At 39.2% G+C, this 22,326-nt stretch overlaps 1 protein-coding gene across 10 annotated transcripts in view; it reads left to right on the top strand.

The window, feature by feature from the left end:
• hdac4 (histone deacetylase 4) overlaps nt 1–22,326 on the top strand; it is a 532,576-nt gene that overhangs the window by 331,674 nt on the left and 178,576 nt on the right. For all 10 annotated transcript variants that reach the window (XM_059647103.1, XM_059647104.1, XM_059647105.1 and 7 more), the window contains 2 exons: nt 436–586; nt 18,995–19,115. In XM_059647103.1, the coding sequence (XP_059503086.1) occupies nt 436–586; nt 18,995–19,115 (272 nt within the window). The remainder of the gene's footprint in view (nt 1–435; nt 587–18,994; nt 19,116–22,326) is intronic.

The following is a 22,326-nucleotide window of genomic DNA, read 5'->3' as shown; positions in this document are numbered from 1 at the left end:
GTGTTTGTGTTCTACACATAAGCTGGGACTTGTTCTTTTTGTCTGGAGTCCGAGGTTGAGAGGTGACCTTATAGAGGTTTATAAAATCATGAGGGGTAGACAAGGCGAAAGGCAAATGTCTTTTCCCTAGGGTGGGGGATTTCAACTAGGGGGTGTATTTTTAAGGTAAGAGGAGAAAGATTTTAAAAAAGACACAAGGGACAACTTTTTGCATAGAGTGGTTCGTGTGTGGAACAAACTTCCTGTGGATGTAGGTACAGTTGGAGCATTTAAAAGACATTTGGATAAGTACATGGATAAGAAATGTTTAAAAGGATATGGACCAAGCGCAGGAAGGTGGCACTAATCTAATTTGGGGTTTGGCATGGACTGGTTGGACCAATGGATGTGTTTCGTGCTCTGACTCCATGACTCTCGCTGTTTTTGTTTTTTAAGCACCAGCAGGACTTGCTTGCACTGAAGCACCAACAAGAAATTTTGGAACAACAGCGTAAACTGGAACAGCATCGCCAGGAGCAGGAGATGGAGAAACAACACAGAGAACAGAAGTTAATGCTGCTAAAGAATAAAGAGAAAGGAAAAGAAAGTAAGACATATAACAACTGTTTAGCTTTAATAGGAATATCTCGCAAAATATACGACTGAAAAAGAGTTTTGTTGCTCCAGTAGTTCACATTGTAAGTTAAAAGCATGTCTGTAAATCATTTAGATATTCTTTACACTGCATTTTAGTACTGTATTTGTCTTAGTAGTTGATTTTCATGCTGTGCTTACTTTATCTGAACTCTAATTAGGAGTTTATTTGTTTTTTCTGGTTCAGATAGATATATTGGTGTAGCAAATGTACTATCTGCAGTTTTCATGCCCTTTATTTAACCAACTTGGCTAAGTGCATTGACACTGCTTTTGTAGTATTTATGATGTTGGTAACAGAATCAATTGATCATTTTATCAAGAAGTATTTCTATTCTGTTAAAATCTATTTACAACACAATAAAGATATATAGAATAGCATTTTTATTTTTGAGTCCTCAGTTTTGCTTACCATGAACCTGTTATCCAACAGAAATATTGAGGAAAATCTTGTAGTGTTGTGTATATCGTTGGCTTTTCCATTTTTGTGGATCGAAAATACATGATTTAATTATTTTTTAGAAATGATTTATGCACCAAATTCACATTATATTCGATTTTCATTTATTTATTCAAAAATTTCATTATTAAAGATCTCTCCGGCAGTTTATATGTGAACATAACCTTTGAACAGATTTATGAGGGACAAGTAACTAACACCTTAATTTATAAACACAATTTGTTGAACTAGGCACTGCAGTTTAGTGACTGTATTGTAGATCTGTAAAGTGAAGTTCTAAATACATGCCATAGATAAACAGTGAGTTGTAAGATTATAATTGAGTTTACATAGCTTGTTTGTCATCAATGACTTTTACAGTAGATGAGAAACATTTAACATTTATGTCCACCGATCTGCGGGATTAAAATTTCAAGGGTATTTTGTGTGGTAGCTTTGTCAGTTATATGTACATTATTGTCATTGAAACTCCTGTGTTGATATCCAGTTTATGTTTAGTTCATATGTAAGGTGCATACAAAGCATTTGAGCATGAATATAAAATGATTTTCTCAAAAGTATGCAAAACAGTTGTGCAGAGAATTTTTTCTGGTAAGCTTTATTGCAGCTCGCACCTGATGGAGATCAAATCCTTTGATTGTAATGAGATTACCAGTTTAATGTTGCACTTCTGACTTGATGTGAAACTAATGCTTAAATCTGTCTGTAGTTTAACAATCTCAGTTGAATGTTACTGTGATAGTTACTCTAGGAAATTGAATAGGCAATTTTTGGACAGACCATTTCCACCTGGGAACACTTCCTATGAACATTTCACCTAAAATAAAGTAGCCTGAATAATCCTTGCCTTCGTTGTAAACTTAAGAAAAACGTTATTCTTTTAAACAGTAATTTGTGTCTGGTCACATTTAAGTATTTCTGCTCGCCTATGTTTACAGTTTTCTGTTCTCTTGCAAAGCTTGCTTTGAGTCAAAACATTGGAGTTTTTTTCACTGACTCTCTTGTGATTTTAATTTTGGTGCAAGTCCTCACTGGTGTTCGCTAAATTCAAAATGTTCATCCTTTAATTTTTTAAAAATTCATTTGTTTGATGTCGGAATCACTGGCTTGCCTATATTTATTACCCATCCCTAGTTGCCCTTGAGAAGGTGGTGGTGAGCTGCCTTCTTGAACCACTGCAATCCACTTGATGTGGGGTGACCCACAATGCCATTAAGGAGGGAATTCCAGTATTTAGAGCCAGCGACAGCAAAGGAACAACAATATATTTCCACGTCAGGATGGTGAGTTACTTGGAAGGGAAGTTGAAGGTGGTGGTGTCCACAATACCTGCTGCCCTATCCTTCTAGATGGAAGTGGTCATGGTTGGAAGGTGCTGTCTGAGGATCTTTGGTGAATTTCTGCAGTGCATCTTGTAGATGGTACACACTGCCACTGAACATCGGTAGTAGGAGGGGTGGATGCTGATGGTGGGTTGCTTTGTCCTAGATGGTGTCAAGCTCCTTGAGTGTTGCTGGGGCAACACTCATCCAGCCAAGTAGGGAGTATTCCGTCATACTCATGACTTGTGCCTTGTAGATGGTGGACAGGCTTTGAGTCAGGAAATGAGTTACTCACAGTACTCCTAGCTTCTTACTTGCTGTTCTAACCACTGAATATGTGTGGTGAGTCCATTTGAGTTTCTGGACAAGGATAACCTCCAGGATGTTGATTTTAGTGGGTTCAGTGATGGGAACACTGTTGAATGCCAAGGGATGGTGGTTAGATTGTCTCTTATTTGTGCTGGTCATAGCTTGGTGTTTATGTGGCATGAATGTTACTTGCCACTGGTCAGCCCATGCCTGGATGTTGTCCAGATCTTGTTGCACTTGTACATGCAATGCTTCAGTGTCAAAAGGGTCACAAATGGCACTGAACATCATGCAGTCACCAGTGAATTTTCCCACTTCTGACCTTATGATGGAGGGAAAGTTATTGATGAGGCAGTTTGGGCGAAGGACATTACCTGAGGAGCTCCTGTTGAGATGATTGACACCCAGCAACTAAGACTATCTTCCTATGTGTCAGGTAAGACTCCAACCACTGAAGAGTTTGCCCCCTAATACTCATTGATCCCAGTTTTCCTAGGGCTTCTTGATGCCACACTTTGTCAAATGCAGCCTTGATGTCTGAGTGTAGTTGAGGACACAGTACAGAGGTTCATCCCAAAGAAAAGAAAGGTTATCCGGGGTGGGATTAGACAGCCATTACTGACAAAGGAAGTCAGGAAATATATCAAAGAAAAAGAGACAGCCTATAAAGTGACCAAGAGCACTGGGAAATCAGAAGATTGGGAAGGCTACAAAAACAAACAGAGGATGACAAAGAGAGCAATAAGGAAGGAGAGGATCAAATATGAGGGTAGGCTAGCTAGTAATATTAGAAATGATAGTAAAAGTTTCTTTCAATACATAAGAAACAAACGAGAGGCAAAAGTAAACATTGGGCCACTCCAAATTGATGCTGGAAGGCTAGTGATGGGAGATAAGGAAATAGCTGAAGAACTTAATAAGTACTTTGCATCAGTCTTCACAGTGGAAGACATGAGTAGCATCCCAACAATTAAGGAAAGCCAGGGGGCAGAGTTGAGTATGGTAGGCATTACAAAAGAGAACGTGCTAGAAAAGCTAAAAGGTTTAAAAACTGATAAATCTCCTGGCCCTGATGGACTACATCCTAGGGTTCTCAGGGATGTGGCTGAGGAAATAGCGGAGGCATTGGTTGTGATCTTTCAAAAGTCACTGGAGTCTGGGAAAGTCCCAGATAACTGTAAAATCGCTGTTGTAACCACCTTTGTTTCAGAAAGGATCAAGACAAAAGATGGAAAATTATAGGCCGATTAGCCTAACCTCGGTTGTTGGTAAAATTCTAGAATCCATTGTTAAGGATGTGAGATTTCTAAATTCTTGGAAGTGCAGGGTTGGGTTAGAACAAGTCAGCACGGATTTAGTAAGGGGAGGTCATGCCTGGCAAACCTTTTAGAATTCTTTGAAGACGTAACAAGTACGTTAGACCAGGGAAACCCAGTGGATGTTGTCTATCTAGACTTCCAAAAGGCCTTTGATAAGGTGCCTCACTGGAGGCTGCTGAGTAAGGTGAGGGCCCATGGTGTTCGAGGTAAGCTATTGGCTTGGATTGAGGATTGGCTGTCTGATAGAAGGCAGGGAGTTGGGATAAAAGGCTCTTTTTTTGGAATGGCAACTGGTGACAAGTGTCCCGCAGGGTTCAGTGTTGGGGCCGCAGCTGTTCACTTTATATATTAATGATCTGGATGAGGGGACTGAGGGCATTCTGGCGAAGTTTGCCAATGATACGAAGATAGGTGTCGTTTATCTCAAGAGGGTTGGAATATAAAAGCAGTGATGTGCTTCTGAGACTTTATAAAGCTCTAGTTAGGCCCCATTTAGAATACTCTGTCCAATTTTCGGCCCCACGCCTCAGGAAGGACATACTGGCGCTGGAGCGGTTGCAGCGGAGATTCACACGGATGATCCCTGGAATGGTAGGTTTAACATATGATGAATGGCTAAGGATCCTGGGATTGTATTCATTAGGGTTTAGAAGGTTGAGGGGAGATCTAATAGAAACTTACAAGATAATGTATGGCTTAGAAAGGGTGGATGCTGGGAAGTTGTTTCCGTTATGCGGGGAGGCTAGGACCCGTGGGCACAGCCTTAGAATTAGAGGGGGTGAATTTAAAATGGAAATGAGGTGACATTTCTTCAGCCTGAGAGTGGTCGGCCTATGGAATTCATTGCCGCGGAGCGCAGTGGAGGCCACGACGTTAAATGTCTTCAAGGCAGAGATCGATAAATTCTTGATGTCACAAGGAATCAAGGGCAACGGGGAGAGTCCAGGGAAGTGGAGTTGAAATGCCCATCAGCCATGATTAAATGGCGGAGTGGACTCAATGGGTCGAATGGCCTTACTTCCACTCCTATGTCTTATGGTCTTATGGATGTTGAGCTGTCACTCTCACCTCACCACACCTCTGAAATTCAGTTCTTTTGTCCATGTTTGAACCAAGGCTGCAATGACATCAGGAGCTGAGTGGCCCTGGCGGAACCCAAACTGGGTGTCTCTGAACAGCTGCTGCTTGATAGCGCTGTTGATGACACTTTCCATCATTTTACTGGTGATTAGGAACAGACTGATGGGACGGTATTCGGCTGGGTTGAATTTGTCTTTTTTTTTGTGTATAGAACGAACTTGGGCAATTTTTCACGTTGCCTGGTAGATATCAGTGAAGCTGTACTGGAACAGCTTGGCTAGGGGAGCAGCAAGCTCTGGAGCACAAATCTTCAGTACTATTGCCGGAAAGTTGTCAGGGTTTGTAGCTTTTGCAGTATCCAGTGTTTCCAACTGTTTCTCGGTATCACATGGGGTGAGTCAAACTGGCAAAAGACTGGTATCTGTAGTGCTAGGGACCACTGGAGGAGGCCAAAATGGATCGTCCATTCAACAGTTCTGGCTGAAGATTCCTGTGAATGCATCAGCCTTATCTTTTGCACTGATGTGCTGGGCTCTTCCACCATTGAGGATGGAGATATTTGTGGAGCCTGTTCTTCCAGTGAATTGTTTAATTCGCAACTGGATGTGGCAGGACTGCAGAGCTTACACCTCATCCGCTGGTTGTGAGATTATTTAGCTCTGTCTATCAGTTGCTGATTATACTGTTTGGCATGCAAGTAGTCCTGTTTGGTGAATTCACCAGACTGACACCTCATCAAGTATGCCTGATGCTACTCCTGGTATGCCTCCTGCATTCTCCATTGAACCAGGATTGATCTTCTGGCTTGATTCAATGGTTGAGTGGGGGATATGCTGAACCAAGAGGTTACAGATTGTGCTGGAGTGCAATTCTGCTGCTGTTGATGTTCCACAATGCCTCATAGATGCCCAGTCTTGAGTTGCTAGGTAGGTCCAAAGTCTGTCCCATTTAGCACAGTGATAGTGCCACTTAACACGATGGAGGTTATTCTCAATATGAAAGCAGGATTTGGCCTCCACAAGGACTATGAAGTGGTCACTCACTGATATTGTTGGGGACAGATGCACCTGCAGCTGTCAGATTGATACAGATGAAGTCAAATATGTTTCTTCCTCTTGTTGGTTCCCTCGCCACCTGGCACCGATCTAGTCTAACAGCTATGTCTTTTAGGACCTGACCAGCTCAGTCAATGGTACTACTGCTGACCCACTCTTGGTGGAGGATGTGGAAATCCTGCACCCAGGGTACATCTTGTGACCTTGCCATCCTCAGTGCTTCCTCCAAGTGGTGCTCAACATGAAGGAGTACTGACCCTCAGCTGAGGGATGATGGTATGTGGTCATCAGCAGGAGATTTCCTTGCCCATATTTAACCTGAAGCCGTGAGACTTCATGGGGTCTAGAGTCAATGTTGAGGACTCCTGGAGCAACTCCCTTCCGACTGTATACCACTGTGCTGCCACCTCTGCTGGGTCTGTCCCATCCAGGAGATATCTAGGATCATAATGGTGTTTGGAACATTGTCTATTAGGTATGATTTTATGAGGATGACTATGTCAGGCTGTTGCTTGACTAGCCTGTGAGACAGCTCTCCCAAGGGGTACTGGCCCCCTGATGTTAATGTGGAGGAGTTCGAAGGGTTGACAGGACTGTTTCTGCCATTGTCTTTTCCAGTGCCTAAGTCGATGCCAGGTTATCCGCCTGGTTTCATTTATTTGAGACTTTGTAGAATTTAGTACAACTGAGTGGCTCGCTGAACCATTTCAAAGGGCAGTGAAGAGTCACCCACATTGCTGAGGTTCTGGACTCGCATGTAGGCCAGACCAGGTGAGGATGGCAGATTACCTTCCCTGAGGGACATTACTGAACTAGATGGGTTTTTCCACCAATCGACAATGATTTCACAGTGATCAGTAGATTCTTAATTCCAGATTTCTTTTATTGAATTCAAATTACACCATCTTCCATGGGGGTATTCCCCAGATTAATAGCCCAGCAATAATACTACTAGTATTATACTATCACTACACCTGAATGCAAGTAAGTCTGCATCTGTCTAATCAAGAAAATTTGATATGAGTGTTGCAGCATGGGAAGTTATGGTTTGCAGTTTTTACAGACAAGTAAGAATTACCTGGAATTATCGAATACCTCAAACAGACAAAATCCACTTAAATATATCCTTTCCAGTCTTCCGATCCTATCTATCAAGTTTGATCATTAATTCCTTCTTGGTTGTTTTCTCTGCTTGTTTAATCTATGGAAATACCCATGCTTTATTCTGCTTCCAGCTAACCTGTTCCTAATGTGGCTAAGAAACTCTCAGCAATGGCTTCTCCCCACACTCCTGCACACATTGCTCAAGAGCATCTGAAAATATATTTGTTTTGTCCTTTTTTTAATTTGGTCAGAGAATATTGAAGTTGCTGGCAAGGCTAGCATTTATTTCCTACCTCTAACTGCCCTGCAGAAACTGTTGTCTGTAGTAAAATCAGTGAATGGTAATGATTCATTCAGGCAGGGATGCTTTTTTCTCTTGAGTTTTGTCGGGGCTGTTGTCTTTTCAGGCAAATGGAAAATGCTCCATCACATTCCTGATTTGTGGCTTGTAGATGATCAGCAGGCTTTGAGGAGACAGGAGGGATGTTTGGTACCTTAAGTAACTGTCCCTCTTCTACTTCCCACCTGATTAAATGACCCCAGCTACCATATTCACCATGGTTCGGAGATAATAGGAACTGCAGATGCTGGAGAATCCAAGATAACAAGGTGTAGAGTTAGATGGACACAGCAGGCCAAGCTGCATCATAGGAGCAGGAAGGCTGATGTTTCGGGCATAGACCCTTCTGTGTAAGAACAGCCTACTGAAATACCTTCTGCTGCTTTTATAATTCTAATTATCTGTTTACATTAATGTCAAACACCTATCTTAATCTGTGTATAAAAGGCTGGCAGATTTTTTTGTGCCAAACAGCTACTGCTGCATGTTGCTTTCCTCAGACTTTTAAATACAACACGAGTTATAAAGAAAATACCAGAACCTTTTCAGTTGCAGAATCATTTGATTCCTTTACAAAAAGACAGAGCCTTCTTCTTTCCTCACAGCCATGTATCCCCCAGGGATATGAAGCCTAGCCATCCTGTAACTAAATAAAGATGCACTGAGTGGCTTATTGCAATGTCTCGTTATTTTTAGGGGAAAAATGTATTATTGTGGCCTTGTTGAACAGTGATTAGGTTTGGTGCCTTGTTTTGCCCTTGGTGCTTTCAAAAGCCTTAATATTGAACACTAAACCTGTGCTGTAAACACCCAAAGGATCACAGCCTGAATCTACTTAATAAAGCTCTACGCATCTAAAGGCTTCAGTTTTGTGAACAATTCCAAATTTGGTGACCTTTTTGCATGTCTTTCATTTCTTCTTTTTCCTGTCCAGTCCTATCTCTTGTAATTCATCCACTAATGCCCCTTATGTTACTCATACTCCATACCTGCTTGTTAACCTTTATGATTTCTTCTCTGACTTTGTGTAGAATGTGTGGTTGCATTAACATTATCAGGATGAGTTCCCTTGTATATGAAGAATAGCGCCAACCATGGTGTTCCCTTTCCCTGGAAGAATAATAAGCATAATTAGCAAGTGGTTTTGCACGAGAAATTGAAACTGTTTATTGGGAGTGAGAGGCTTGTCAAAACAGGAATGCATGAGTGAACAATGTGACAGATGAACAGATTTGGAGACTGATCGCACGAGTTGTTCAATATGGCTTTTTAATGTACCATATGTGATTTCAAAAAAAGGACTTGAAGGTCATTGTGACAAGAGTACTTCATGGAAATCACTGTCAGACTTTTCAGTTCCCTTTGATCAATAGTAACTTCCCAGTTAATTTCGATCAGTAAGAGATTTCCTCTTTGAACAACATATTTTAAAATATAAACAGACTGTTTCCTCCTATCTAAATATAGTAAACTAGTTTGTGCAGTTGTGTCAAAGTTAGTAATAAGGGCTGATCTTTCCCTTACAGTGTAGATTAAACTTAGAATGAACCTTGAGAATCGGAAGTGGTTGAGGCACTTGAAACTAGCTTGAATATTTATATGTTCAGTGTCAAAACTCCAAACTTTTCTGTGAGGTTTTTTTCTCATCCCCAACAGATAAAATTAACGGACATATTTGAAAAGATTAGATTAGATTAGATTCCCTACAGTGTGGAAACAGGCTCTTCGGCCCAACAAGTCCACACCGCCCCTTGAAGCATCCCACCCATCCCCATTCGCCTATAACTCACACACCCCTGAACACTATGGGCAATTTAGCATGGCCGATCCACCTAGCCTGCACATCTTTGGACTGTGGGAGGAAACCGGAGCACCCGGAGAAAACCCACGCAGACACGGGGAGAATGTGCAAACTCCACACAGACAGTTGCCGAGGGTGGGAATTGAACCCGGGTCCCTGGCGCTGTGAGGCTGCAGTGCTAACCACTGAGCCACCGTGCCGCTCAAGGTCTGATTTTCTGAAAATGATATCTGTGGAGTGTATATAAAATTTGTATAAAAACACAGCAAACTTTCGAGTTTGCTTTATTTTTTAATTAAAGTTTTATCTGGCAGTAATACTGGAACACTTCATAATGATTTGCAGACAGTTATTAACTATTTTCTGAGCAGTAATTAAAGAAAAATATTTGCAAATTTCCTCCAGTTATTGCTTATCTAAATTGCATCAATTGCTCCCGTTTCAACATAGCTAAAGCAGTAAGCAGAGGTTGCAGCTCAGTAAAGCTGCAAGACAGTTTATGGTTATTAGCAACAGGGGACTTCAGACGCCACATGTGCAACATACGTTTATAGATAGCTTGACAATACTACGGCTTCAAGAGGTCTACTTTCTCCTTTTTATTAAATGAAGAAAGGTTAAAACAGAGTTGTTGAGCAGTCTGCTCCAAAGCCAGTAAAGTAAACAGCTTGAAAGGGCTGAGCTATTTTTAGAAAGGTTGGAACAATAGAGGCAGCCTGACTGGGTGAGATCAAGCTGCTCTAGAATCAGGAATCTTTTTTGTTTAAGCTTTCAGTAGCTATTGTTGTTGTCTTGAAGCTGGATGTAGAAGCTCTTATTCCTCTCTCTGTTACATCTAAAAGCTTGACTTCTCTTCCTTCTGCTAGAATTGTATGTGAGACAATCCATTTTACTGAATTTGCCTTTGCCAAGGCTGTGAGTGAGATGTTACTATGTTGTAACAGTTAATAAATAGTGATTAATATATAATTTTGTGAAGTATTTTGGTGGTGTTTCAGTTAGGCCAATTTTCTTTTATTTTTATTTTGTATTTTAATTATAGTGTATGAATGAAGTGAGTTTTGTTTCAAGCCTAGTAGTTTACCACTTGACTTGTGTCTGGAACACAACGCCTTACACTTAGCTTTAAAATAAGAATAAGTTAGGATATAGATTATCTTATTAATATATTTTGAGGAAGTTCAATCTAGTCTTTTTTTTAAAAAAGCACAAAATGGGGGTTCTTGTCAAGTTCAAAATCTCTAATTCCAGGTTGGGTTTAGGATTATTGGCTTCAATGGCAGTGAATGGTGAATGTTTGTGTTCTCTTTTGGATGTTGAATTCAGTTGATTTAAATAGGGTGTGCCTTGTATAGTTGCTGTTCTTTCAATCATTAAAGAGTTCCCCGGGATTGGAAAATGTCACTTCAGGAATTTTGCAGCAAGTGAGCAAGGCAAAGTTTTTGGACTTGACAGAGAAGCTGGATTTGGCATTGCTTTTGTGTGAAAAGAGGTAATTGCAGCAATAGCTTGACATTTCCAATTGGTGGAAATGGCTAAAGTTCAGTTGCCAATGAAGCAACTTGAACATGAAACAATTTGAATTAGAAATAAAAGCAGAGGAAAAATAACATAAAAGAATGGCCCTTGCAGGAGAAAGAAAGCTTTTGAACTTCGAGGGTTGGAACTGAAGACTGAGTCTACTTAAAATGGCAGAAGTAGAGGTGGAAGGCAGAAGTAGTGCTGACCGCAGTGATGAAGGGCAATCCTCTCGTAGCCAAAGACCTGGTGGGGATCCGTTTAAATATGTCCAAGTGTTGTTTGTGTTCAGTGAGAAGCATGTAGAAGCCTTTTTCATTTTGCAAGAAGTGGCTAAACAAATCAAATAGCTGGTGACCATGTGGGTATTGTTGATCCAAACAAAGCTGGTAGATAGAGACTGTGAGGTATTTGCATCACTGAGAGAAGGTATCTGGGGAGTATGAGGAGGTGAGAAAAGACATTTTAAAGGCATACAAGCTAGTACCAGAAGCCTACAGATAACATATTAGGAATTTAAGAAGGGAACCTGGTTAAATGTACATAAAGTTTAAAATGGTCAAACAAAGTACTTTTGATATGTGGATAAGGGCATTGAAAATAGGTCAAATGTTTGACACTCTCAGGGAGACAGTTACTTTGGAGGATTTCAAAATTCATTTCCTGAAGTTGAGAACTCACGGAATAGCAGAGGGTTAAATCTGCCTTCCACCTCTACTGCAAGATTAGCAGCAGAAATGGCAGATGATTATGAGTTGGTTCATGAATCAAAGTTTGGCTTCCACCATCAATTTTAATCTGAGAGGGATAGAAATTGGAGACGAGAAATCCTCAGGCGCTGGGGGAAAAGGATATCTAACTGAAAATAGGTTACCAAAGGTAACCCTTGGTTGAGGGGGTTGGGATGGTGGGTGATGTGGGGAGGGAGAAGTATAAAATCTCTGGTGTTTTCACTGTATTAATATAGGCCATACGAAGTCTCAGCGTTGGTGATTTATAAAAAGCAGTGGAAAGATGGATGTAGAAAAGCAGAATTGGCCAGTAGGTTTTGTTGAATTAATAAATGAAAGCACAGTAGGAGCTAAAAACCTGCAAACGAAGTTACACCCTAGTCAGGGATTAGTTGAGAAGAAAGTGATCAATCTCTTTAAAGAATTTACTTGTATGGGTAAGGTTTACTTATGTATGTCAGGAGAAATATGTACAGAAATTAAGATTTTAGGAGGTAAGGGAGCAAATCAGTTTTTGTTGGAGAGGTCAGAAGGTATGTAATGCAGAAGGAGTATTGTCAGAAAATGTGGTATTGCGTGGAATTCATGGTGAGAAGCGCAAATGCTCTACAATGTAAAGTGAGGTTGGAGAGTCTGGTGAAAAGTGTGGTAAGAGTAATCGAAAAATTCACAGTTCGCAAAATACAGTTTATCCTTGGCAAAGACGTAGCTCAATCACTGATGGGTGTGATGCCTTCTGTGGTTGAACAGCCAGTGGAAAATCAGACAACTAAGATGGTACAGGAAATTTCTTGACTCTGTGGTAACAAGGTCACAAAACCACAGGTAGAAATAGGAGGAGAAATCCAAGAGTAAAGTTAAGAGTTGAAGTTCAATTGTCAGAGATTATGTTTAATAAAGGTTTGAGAACAAACAAGAACATGGAGGATAAAGAGATATTTTTAGCTCAGAAATTAGCTGAATTACCACCAAGATGAAAAATAAAGCAGTTGTATCAAACATCATATACAGAAGAAAAATCTGAGTGTATCCCAGAATGTTACCATAATGTCTTGATGAGGAAATGGAAACCATCAGACGTTCAGGCGGATGAGAAATGGGCAGAAGTTCAAATATTACCGGTGGGTTATAGGAAGGTGGTGTTGTGGGAAGCACATGAATTAGCAGTAGGAATTCATTTGGGAGTGAGAAAAACTCCAGCCAAAATATTTGTATTGGCCTGGACTACACAAGAATGTGGTTGAATTTTGTCATACACATCAGGCAATTGGAAAACCTTAGCAGTGATAAACTCAGCACCCTTAATATCCATTCCCATATTTGAGGAACCTATTACAAGAGTCTTAATTGACTGCGTAGGACCTCTACATAAAGCAATAAATGGAAATCCGTATTTGTTGACAACAGTGAATGTATCTACGAGATTTTGAAGGGCCATTCCATTACACAGTATCATGACTATAAAGATTGTAGAAGAGTTAATCAGTTTTTTTTAAAACTAGATATGGACTAACCACAGAGGTACAATTTGATCAAGGGTCAAATTTTACATCAAAATTATGCAAGGAAATTATGGATAGCTTAGAATATAAAACCATTCAAATTTACATACCATCCAGAATCGTAGGGAACACTAGAACAGTGGCATCAAACTTTGAGGGCCATGTTGCGGGCTTATAGTGAAGACTATCCACAAGATTGGGATAAAGGGATTCTATTTATGCGTTTTTCAATTAGGGCTGTACCAAATGAATCATTAAATTCAGTGCATTTTAATTGGTTTTTGTGCACGACGTGAGAGGACCTCTAAAATTAAGGAGAAATTAGTGTGTCAGAGTTCAGAGACTGCATATTTGGACTGTGTGTCAAATTTTAGGGTAAGATTAAATAGAGCAGTTTGTTAGGCAGCATTTGATATTAGCACAGCATGTGATGAAACAGGAAGCAGACAAGTAATCAAAAATTTGTAATTTTGCTAGGAGGTAATGTGTTAGTGTTACTCCCAGTGGTAGGTGAACTTCTAAAGATGAAGTTTAGCAGGCCTTATCAAATCAAAAGGAAATTGAGTGACGTGACTTATCAGATAAGAATGCCAGATAAGAAGAAATCGGAGTCTGTCGTGTGAATATGCTCAAAAGATAATTTGATAGGGAAGGAAAATAAAAGGAGAACATGTTAGTGGCTACAACACGGAGTAAAGAACAAGTTCAGATGGTTCTAGTTTGACCATTCCTCAAATTAAATTGGACACTGAGGAAGTTCTCAAATTGGGATAAATTGACTTACTTTCAAGAGGAAAATCAAAATGTCCTGCAAGTTATGACAGTCATATGGGGAGATATATGGGTATAAGCTGGAAATTACTAATCTAATTGCTCCTGAGACACATTTGGAAATGCTGTTCCAATTAAGTGATATCCTTATAGAATTACCCATCTCAAGTTTGCACAGGTTTAAAAAGAGATTGAACACATGCTCGAAGACAATATAATCAAAGTGAGTTTCAGCAAGTGGAAGTCCCCCATAGTAATAGTGCCAAAACCAGATGGTATCCAATGATTGTGTGGACTACAGTGAAATCAATATAGTTACAAAATCCGATTCATATTCTGTTCCACATTTGGAAGACTGTATTGAGAAAGTGGGACAAGCAACTTAGATTTCTAAATTCGACTAGCTGAGAGGATAATTTTATAAAGGTACCTTTATCTGAAAGAGCAAAGGAAATTTTGGCTTTCAACACCGAATGGACTATACTGGTTTAAAGTCATGCCATTTGATATGAAAAAATGCACCAGCCACATTTGAAAGATTAACCAATAAAGTCATTTCTGGATTACCCAATTGTGTGGTGTATATGGACAATGTGATCATTTTTAGTCACACATGGACAGATCATGTGTAGCGTTTATCAGAATTGTTAATCAACTTCGGGAGGCAGGCTTGATGATAAACCTGAGTGAATTCACAAAAGCACATATCATGCTCCTGGGCCATATCATTGGACATGAAAAGCTGTCCCTACAGGATGGGAAAACAAAGGCTACTGGGGAATTTCCAATATCATTGAAGAGAGAAGCACTACAATTCCAGGGGTGAGTGGTTTTCATCAGATGTCTGTACCAAATTTTAGCAGTGCAGTTGCTTCACTGACTGTCTTGTTGAAGAAGTGCAGAAAATGTTCATGTACAGTGGAATGTCAAAAGGCATTTCACAGCCTGAAAGCTGTGTTAACCACTGCCCCACTTTTAGCCACACTTAGATGGCCGCCTGAATGGCTTTGCGAATTATGTAGGTGATGTGGGTGTCGGTGCTGTACTCTTGCAAGAGGGCAGTGAGAAGATAGAAAGACCTATTTGGTATTTTCCCAGAAAATTAAATGCTCATCAACAGGAATAAACCGTGATTGAGAAGGAAACCTTGTGTCTTGTATTGGTGTTGCAACTGTTTAACATTTATATTGCTGGTAATGGGATGAGACAATTACATAAACACTGATAATCATTTTTGGAAGTATTTAAGGATAAGATTTCCAGACAGTTGAGATGGAGCTTATTATTGCAACCAGTTTGAATATTATACACGTGGGGGAAACAAGAGAATGTAATTACTGATGTGTTTTTGAAATTTTGATGAAAGAAACTGTTGGTGGCAGGATAAGCTGGACTGAACTGGTAAATGTTTGTATGCTTAGAGCCACTGTAATGGAACTGTATTGTAGTGTACTAAACGCACAAGACTAAAGGTTTTGAAAAATGAAGCCATCTTTGCACATTAATCCTTTTTTAATATAAAGAAGGTGCTTGTGAGAGGTGTGTTTTGTCCTTCTTTAAAAAATGACAAATGGTTGATATAGGTGATGAGAAGATTGCTCCAAAACCAATAAAGTAAACAGCATGTGAGGGTTTATTAACAGAACCAGTTTTTTTTAAAGCTTCAACTTAGAGTAGCAGTAGTTAGGGTCTTGTAGCTAGAAGTGGAAGCTGTTATTCCTGTTAGAGCTAAAAGTTGGGGTTCTCTTCCTACTATTAGAATTGCTTGTGAGACAATCAGTTTTACTGAATTTGCCTTTGCCAAGGGTGTGATTATGGCATGTATTAGGTTGGAACAGTTAATTAGTAGTGGTCTATATATATATATAAAATTAATTTTAAGAATTTCAATACAGTTAAGCCAGTTTTTTATCTGTATTTTGTTTATAATGTATGAATAAAGGGTTTTGTTTCAAGTCCAGTAGTTTGACCAATCAAATTGCATCCAGAAAACAACATTTTTCACTTATCTTTAAGATAAGAAAGTATGTTACGTTCTAGATTGTCTTAATATTGTTTTGATGTGGTTTTGACTGGTCCATAACAATAGATATGCTGAAAGAGGAAATGAAATGGGAAACGTTGATCTGGGATATGCAAGACTCGGGATGTGATTACAGGAATATTTTGACTGAAGCAGTGGATCCACTACATTAACCTCAAAGACCATTGGCTAAAGAGGCAGCATCACAACAAAAATGCAGGCTCTTAATGTTCCCCTACAACTGGATATTCTTATCTCATGCTGAGTACAATTTCCAGGCATAAGCCATGCATAACTCTCTTAAATAAGTACAGTAGTGTCAGTTAAAAGAGTATTCATTTTGGATGAGCGAGAGGCACTGAGCCTGCCTCAGTTTGGATTACTCAATAGACAAAACCTTCAGACCATTTGTTTATGGCATATGGATGTAAAAGGTCGGCATTTATTGCTTGTCCATTTGTCCTTTGGGAGGAGAGGAGAGCTCTTACCTTGAGCTTCTGTTGTTCATATGGGACAGATAATCTCTGTGCTATTGGAGGAATGTTCTAGGATTTTGACCCAGTGACTGTGAAGAATCAGCAATATAGTTTCAAATGAGAATGGTATGTAACTTGCAGGGACCTTGTTTTCACACACTTGCTGCCCTTGTTCTCACAAGTAGCCTGTGGTCAAGGGCTTTAGAGGGTGCTGTCAAAGGAACTTCAAGCTGCTACAATACCTCTTTTCAAAAAAGGATACTGCTGCCACTTGCTGGAAGGAGTGCATGTTAAGATAGTGGATGGGATGTGGCTCAAGCAGGTTGTTTTGTCCTGGATAGTGTTGAGCTTAAGTATTGTTAGAGTTACATTTGTTCAGATGAGTGTTAGATTCCAGTTTTCCAAATGCTGTCATGATATCAGAGGGAGATATAGAGTTCAGCTATTCTGTCCACATGTGGACCAAGACTATAAAGAGATATAGAATCAAGTAATGGTGAGATTAAATTATGATAGGAACCACAAGCAAAACCCCAGTAAAAGGTGAATAATTCCAGCATCTTCAGTCTATCCACACATCTGAAATCCTTCATTCTTCAATTCTGGAATATTTCCTGTGCCTATCTCCAAGACCTTGCCATTCTTCCAAAAGACTGGTGCTCAGAAGAGAATACCAGATTCTAGCTGAGACGTAACTACTGATGTATAAGGGCTTACCATAACTCTTTTTGTACTCTATCCCTTTATAGATAAAACTAAAGATCATTTTTTATTGCTATTTCAGCACACCAAGACACCTCTCAAAAAAAAACTGACCTAGTTCTCGGTAGCTGCACCAGGCTTAAAATTGAATGAATTGATTTAAAGTGCCTCTTCTAAATTGTTTTCTTTTGAAGATGCATCAATTCATGTGTTCTGCCTGCACTATCATGTGCCTGCCAATTCCCACCTATCTGAGCTGTCTTGAAGCCTGTTACTATCATTGGAAATGTAGTAAACAATGTCAGTGTCAGTCTTTGTGTCATCTGTAAACATTGAAATTATGTCCAAATTCAGGTGATTAATGTATCAAAAACGCTAGTGATCAAAATATCTATTGCTAGGGGACACCACTGTTTGATTTCCTCTGTTATGACATACAATTGTTCATCACTGCCCTTTGCTATCTGTTACGCTATTTATGATTTTATGCTGTTATTACCTCTTTTATATCATGTGTTTACATTTGCTGACATTTCTATTCTGACGCCCAGGCAGAACACCTGAGAGAAGCTTTTTAGTCAAGATTTTACTTAACATATGATGTTTCTAATGTTTGTTTTAATTGTGTATGTCTGTATAGATTCTTGTATGTTTGCATAATAATATTCATTATGCTGACACTCACTGCTATGCTTTCTTCTCTCTGCTACAGCTATTCTACATGATCCCTACCTACAGTATAGTTGGTCAGTAATTGAAACCTGGTTGCTGTTTCACACTGCACACAGTTGTGGCTCCAAATTATTCACTGCATGAGCTACCAGTAGCCAGTGCTATTTTAGCTGTTGGTGTTTTGCTGCAGCTTAAGTCAGTTATCTAGAGGTTCTTGTTATGGATGCCAGTCAGACAACCTGCCTCTTCCTGTGGTTTGTCGTGGTTTCCATGAATGAGACCAAGTCTGAAGCATGGACAAGTATAAAATTGAGGAATTTTACCTTAGTTCAAATATCCTAAAGCCTGTAATTATCGCCCCTGTGTCTTAGAGTGCATTCATTAGTGAATATCTTCCTGAAGGATGCTCTCACTCTGAGATATCTACTGCAAAAGTCAATAAAGCGATACAGTAGAATAAAAGTGGCAAACTAAATGATAAAGATCTAATTCTTTTGGTACCAGATGGTATTTTCTTGTGCATTCGGCTACTCTTGGCCATTGGTTTCAGATGGACACTTGAAGATTGATTTAATGGAAACCCGATTCAGCAACTAATATCCTTTGCCCCTTCCCTTCTCAAGACCATCATAACCCTGTGAAAAGTGTGTAGTTATGTTCTGCCAGCAGCAGTGAGGCAATGGAAGTTGCAGTTCTAAGAATTGAACGTGTAGATCTCCTAATTCACTAAGAAAACATTGGCAGCTAGATATATTGAGATATTTGGCTACTTCGTGAACAGTTACTTTTTGATGCAAATTGTGACTAAAAGTTAGGCCGATATTTTGAGTGAGGTAGATGACAACGAAAACTCTGGAGTCAATGAATTAGAGGAAGTTAGATCCTGTGACTAGGGAGCAGGCTGTGGTTGCTGGGGTTCCCTAGGAGGAAGTGAATTTGGTAGCGCAAATTTTATTTGAATGAATGAATGAATCTCTCAATCTGAACTTGCGTGGATTGTAATTATTCCATTACAGTGAGCTTGTAGGCTATTGGGCTATGGAGTTATCAATCTTATTTATGAAAGTAGTTAAAGCACCCACTTTGCTGGAGAACACTTGCTACAATAATCTGCTTGTTCTAAAATTTTGAACCTTGTGATAACCTGATTTATGTTTATCTGCATGTATTTCTTAGGTGCAGTAGCAAGTACAGAAGTGAAATTAAGACTTCAGGAGTTTGTTCTGAATAAAAAGAAAGCTGCGGCACACAGGGCGATAAATCATTCCATTCCAAATGACCCAAGATTTTGGTACGGGTAAGTGTATCTGATTAGTAACAATAATATGATCATGTTTTCACTGACGTTTCTACAGCCAACTCAAACATCTGATATGTAGAGACTCATATTAATTAAAGACTTCCAAATCAAGCCACTGAATAATCCACACAAGTGAGCTTTTTGCTGGCCTTATACTTGACACAAATCCTAAATCTCCAGAAACCTTCTATTTTCTCCTTTGCAATCTCCGATACTTTGAATTTCTCCTTTGGGGTGATGGGTGCTGTGAGAAATACAGGAGTGGGAGGTTCAGAGTAATGAAAATAGGGACGGAGTTCAGAAAATTGGAATGTGTGCACCTTCTTTCCTCATGCACTAACTTTTAGGCTTCTTATTGCCCAACTTTCTTTCCTTCCTCCTTTTCTATGCTACAGATTCTAGGATGACATGTGATTTAATAATGCCTCATGATGTTGATCAGGAAAGTACTGCGGTTGAGCATAGAAAGAGGGAAAAAATATAAAGTAAAAGCAGATAATTAATATGGAGTATTTCATCTTTTTTGTTTGAAAATAGCAGGGATGCTGGAAAAAAGCCCATGTCAACAATCTGTAGAATTGTAAGTGTAAGGATCTGAACTTTTCAGAAGCTGGTGATCTTTAGTTTAGTGCTAGCATGAGTTTGTCATGTTAAAGATGTAGGTGAGAAAGGAGTAATAGTTTGAGGTAACATTTCATTTCACCTCAAGCTATAGGATGGTTGCTACGGTAAGAAATTGGTAGTTGGTGTATGATCTAATGCTGAATGTGCAATTAAGGATTAGCATAAGAATCCATTGGTTTACTTGAAAAGATGGAAACCATATCACATTTAGTTACTACTACAAAGTAATGCCTGCCAATTATAAATTTGCCAGGTCATTGTGATATCCCAGGATCAAATCTCGTCCTATTTATTTTTGGTGTGAAGCTGGATGAACACAGGCCAGATTCACCCAGCTTCACACTGTGTTATCTCAGATTCTCCAGCATAGGCAGTTCCTACTCTACCTACTTATTTTTGCTTAGGATGTAATAGTTATATTTTTGGTTTAAGGTGTTCCCGTGAGTCACTATCGGATTTATTTATTGGATTTCTGTCTCAATTACAATAACTATGATCTGGGCAATATAAGTGATGTTGGAAGTCAAAGACCTACTAACACTTGTGCTGAAACCTGGACCCTAGGATTTGCTGGTAGCCATTTAACCATCTCTGGCTGTGCAGTGATTGAGATGATCTCACTTCACATTTCTGTCATAGTCATCTCATAATATAGCTGATATTAATATACAAATTATTGTTACTTTTCAAATTAAACAAACTTGACCTTTTAACAAAATTGTGTTCAGAGACATATCAGAGTGATAGATTAGAATACTATCATTACTCCTTAGAAGTTAATTTCTAATTAAACCAAGATTAAAGTCAAGGAAAGCTAACTGTAAAGACTCTGCATACTCATAGAAAAATGAACTTGGGGCTCCCATCTAACTCCAAGCATATGTCTGTTGTCTTAACAGGCATAAAATGAGGATATTTCTGCATTTTGCTATACTATAGATTAATCTATCTGTTGTTGAAATAAAATTTTAGCAAAATGTATGTCTAAGAGATTACACAGTATGGTATTGGAAGATCACAGTAGGCCAGGCAGCATTAGGTGAGCAGGAAAATTGTCATTTCGGGTCAGGACTCCTCTTCAGAAATCGGGAGAGGGAAGGGAGCTGAGAATTAAATAGAGAGGAGGAGTGAAGTTAGTAAGAGTTGTTTTTCCACTTTTGATCAAGACACAAAACTGGTGTGATCAGCTAGCATTTTCAATTCGAATTGGCTGTCCTAATTCATCTTTCTTCGTTTATGCCTGTGCTTATGTCCAAAAATAGAAGTTATAAAGGTTGATGAAATGTGAACAATGGATTAACAGGCCATTGAATAAACAAAATAGTCTGATCACTCAGTTATAGAGTCATACAACACTAAAACAGACCCTTTGGTTCAACCAGCCCATGCTGAACATAATCCCAAACTAAACTAGTCTCACCTGCCTGCTCCTGGCCCATATCCCTCCAAACTTTTCCTATTCATGTACTTATTCAAATATCTTTTAAATGTTGTAATTGTACCCACATCCACCCCTTCCTCAGGAACTTCATTCCACATGCAAACCACCCTCTGTTTAAAAAAAAGTTTACCTTTTTATGTCTTTCTTAAATCTCTGTCCTTAAATTAAAAAGGTGACTCCTAGTCTTGAAATCCCCCATTCTAGGGCAAAGACAACTACCATTAACTGCACCTATACCTCATTATTTTATGAAATTCTACCAGGCTGTCTGTCTGCCTCCTATGCTCCAGTGAAAAAAAATCTCATCCTTTCTTTATAACTCAAACCTTTCATACCAGGCAACACCCTAGTAAATCTCTTCTGAACCCTCTCCAGTGTGCTAATATCCTTCCTATAACTGGGTGACCAGAACTGGACACAATATTCCAGTTTATATCTAAAATAAGATTCTCTTTTATTCTTGACTAGAACCTCAATGTCTTTATTCATCCATTGTTCCTTAATCTTACCAGCCTTACCACTCACTCTAACAGGAATACAATGCCTTTGAACTCTTGTCCCACTCTTGAACACTTCCCACTTGCCAAAAGTTCTTTTACCTGCAAACAGTCAACTTCAATCAACTTTTGAAAGTTCTTTTATCACTAAAATTTTCCTTAATTGAATTAAAAACTTTAACTTTTATGAAAGGCTTATCCTTTACCATAAGCATTTTTGAAGCTAATAGAATTATGATCACTAGACCCAAAGTGTTCCCCCACTTACTTCAGTCACCTGGTCTCTCTTATTTACCAAAAGAAGGTCCAGTTTTGCTCCTCTTTTGAGAGAGCATTGGCAGATAAGGATACTCCAAAAAGATTCTACAAGTACATTAAGAGCAAGAGGGTGACTAGATAGAGGATAGGGCCTCTTAAAAATCAAAGAGGTCATCTCTGTTGAACGCAGGAGATGGGAGAGATACTAAATGAATATTTTATGTTAGTCTTTACAGTGGAGAAAGAAATGGAGTCTAGGAAATGTAGAGAAATAAACGTTGATGTTTTAAAAACAGTTCACATTACAGAAGAGCATCCACATATTGATAAAGAAAATTTTCCTGGATGCATTTGGCAAATTCTTCACCTTTAACGCTGCGGTAGCCCC

Source organism: Stegostoma tigrinum, chromosome 7 (assembly GCF_030684315.1).
Source record: "Stegostoma tigrinum isolate sSteTig4 chromosome 7, sSteTig4.hap1, whole genome shotgun sequence".
Taxonomy (NCBI): domain Eukaryota; kingdom Metazoa; phylum Chordata; class Chondrichthyes; order Orectolobiformes; family Stegostomatidae; genus Stegostoma; species Stegostoma tigrinum.
This window is presented reverse-complemented; position numbering and strand designations above follow the sequence as displayed.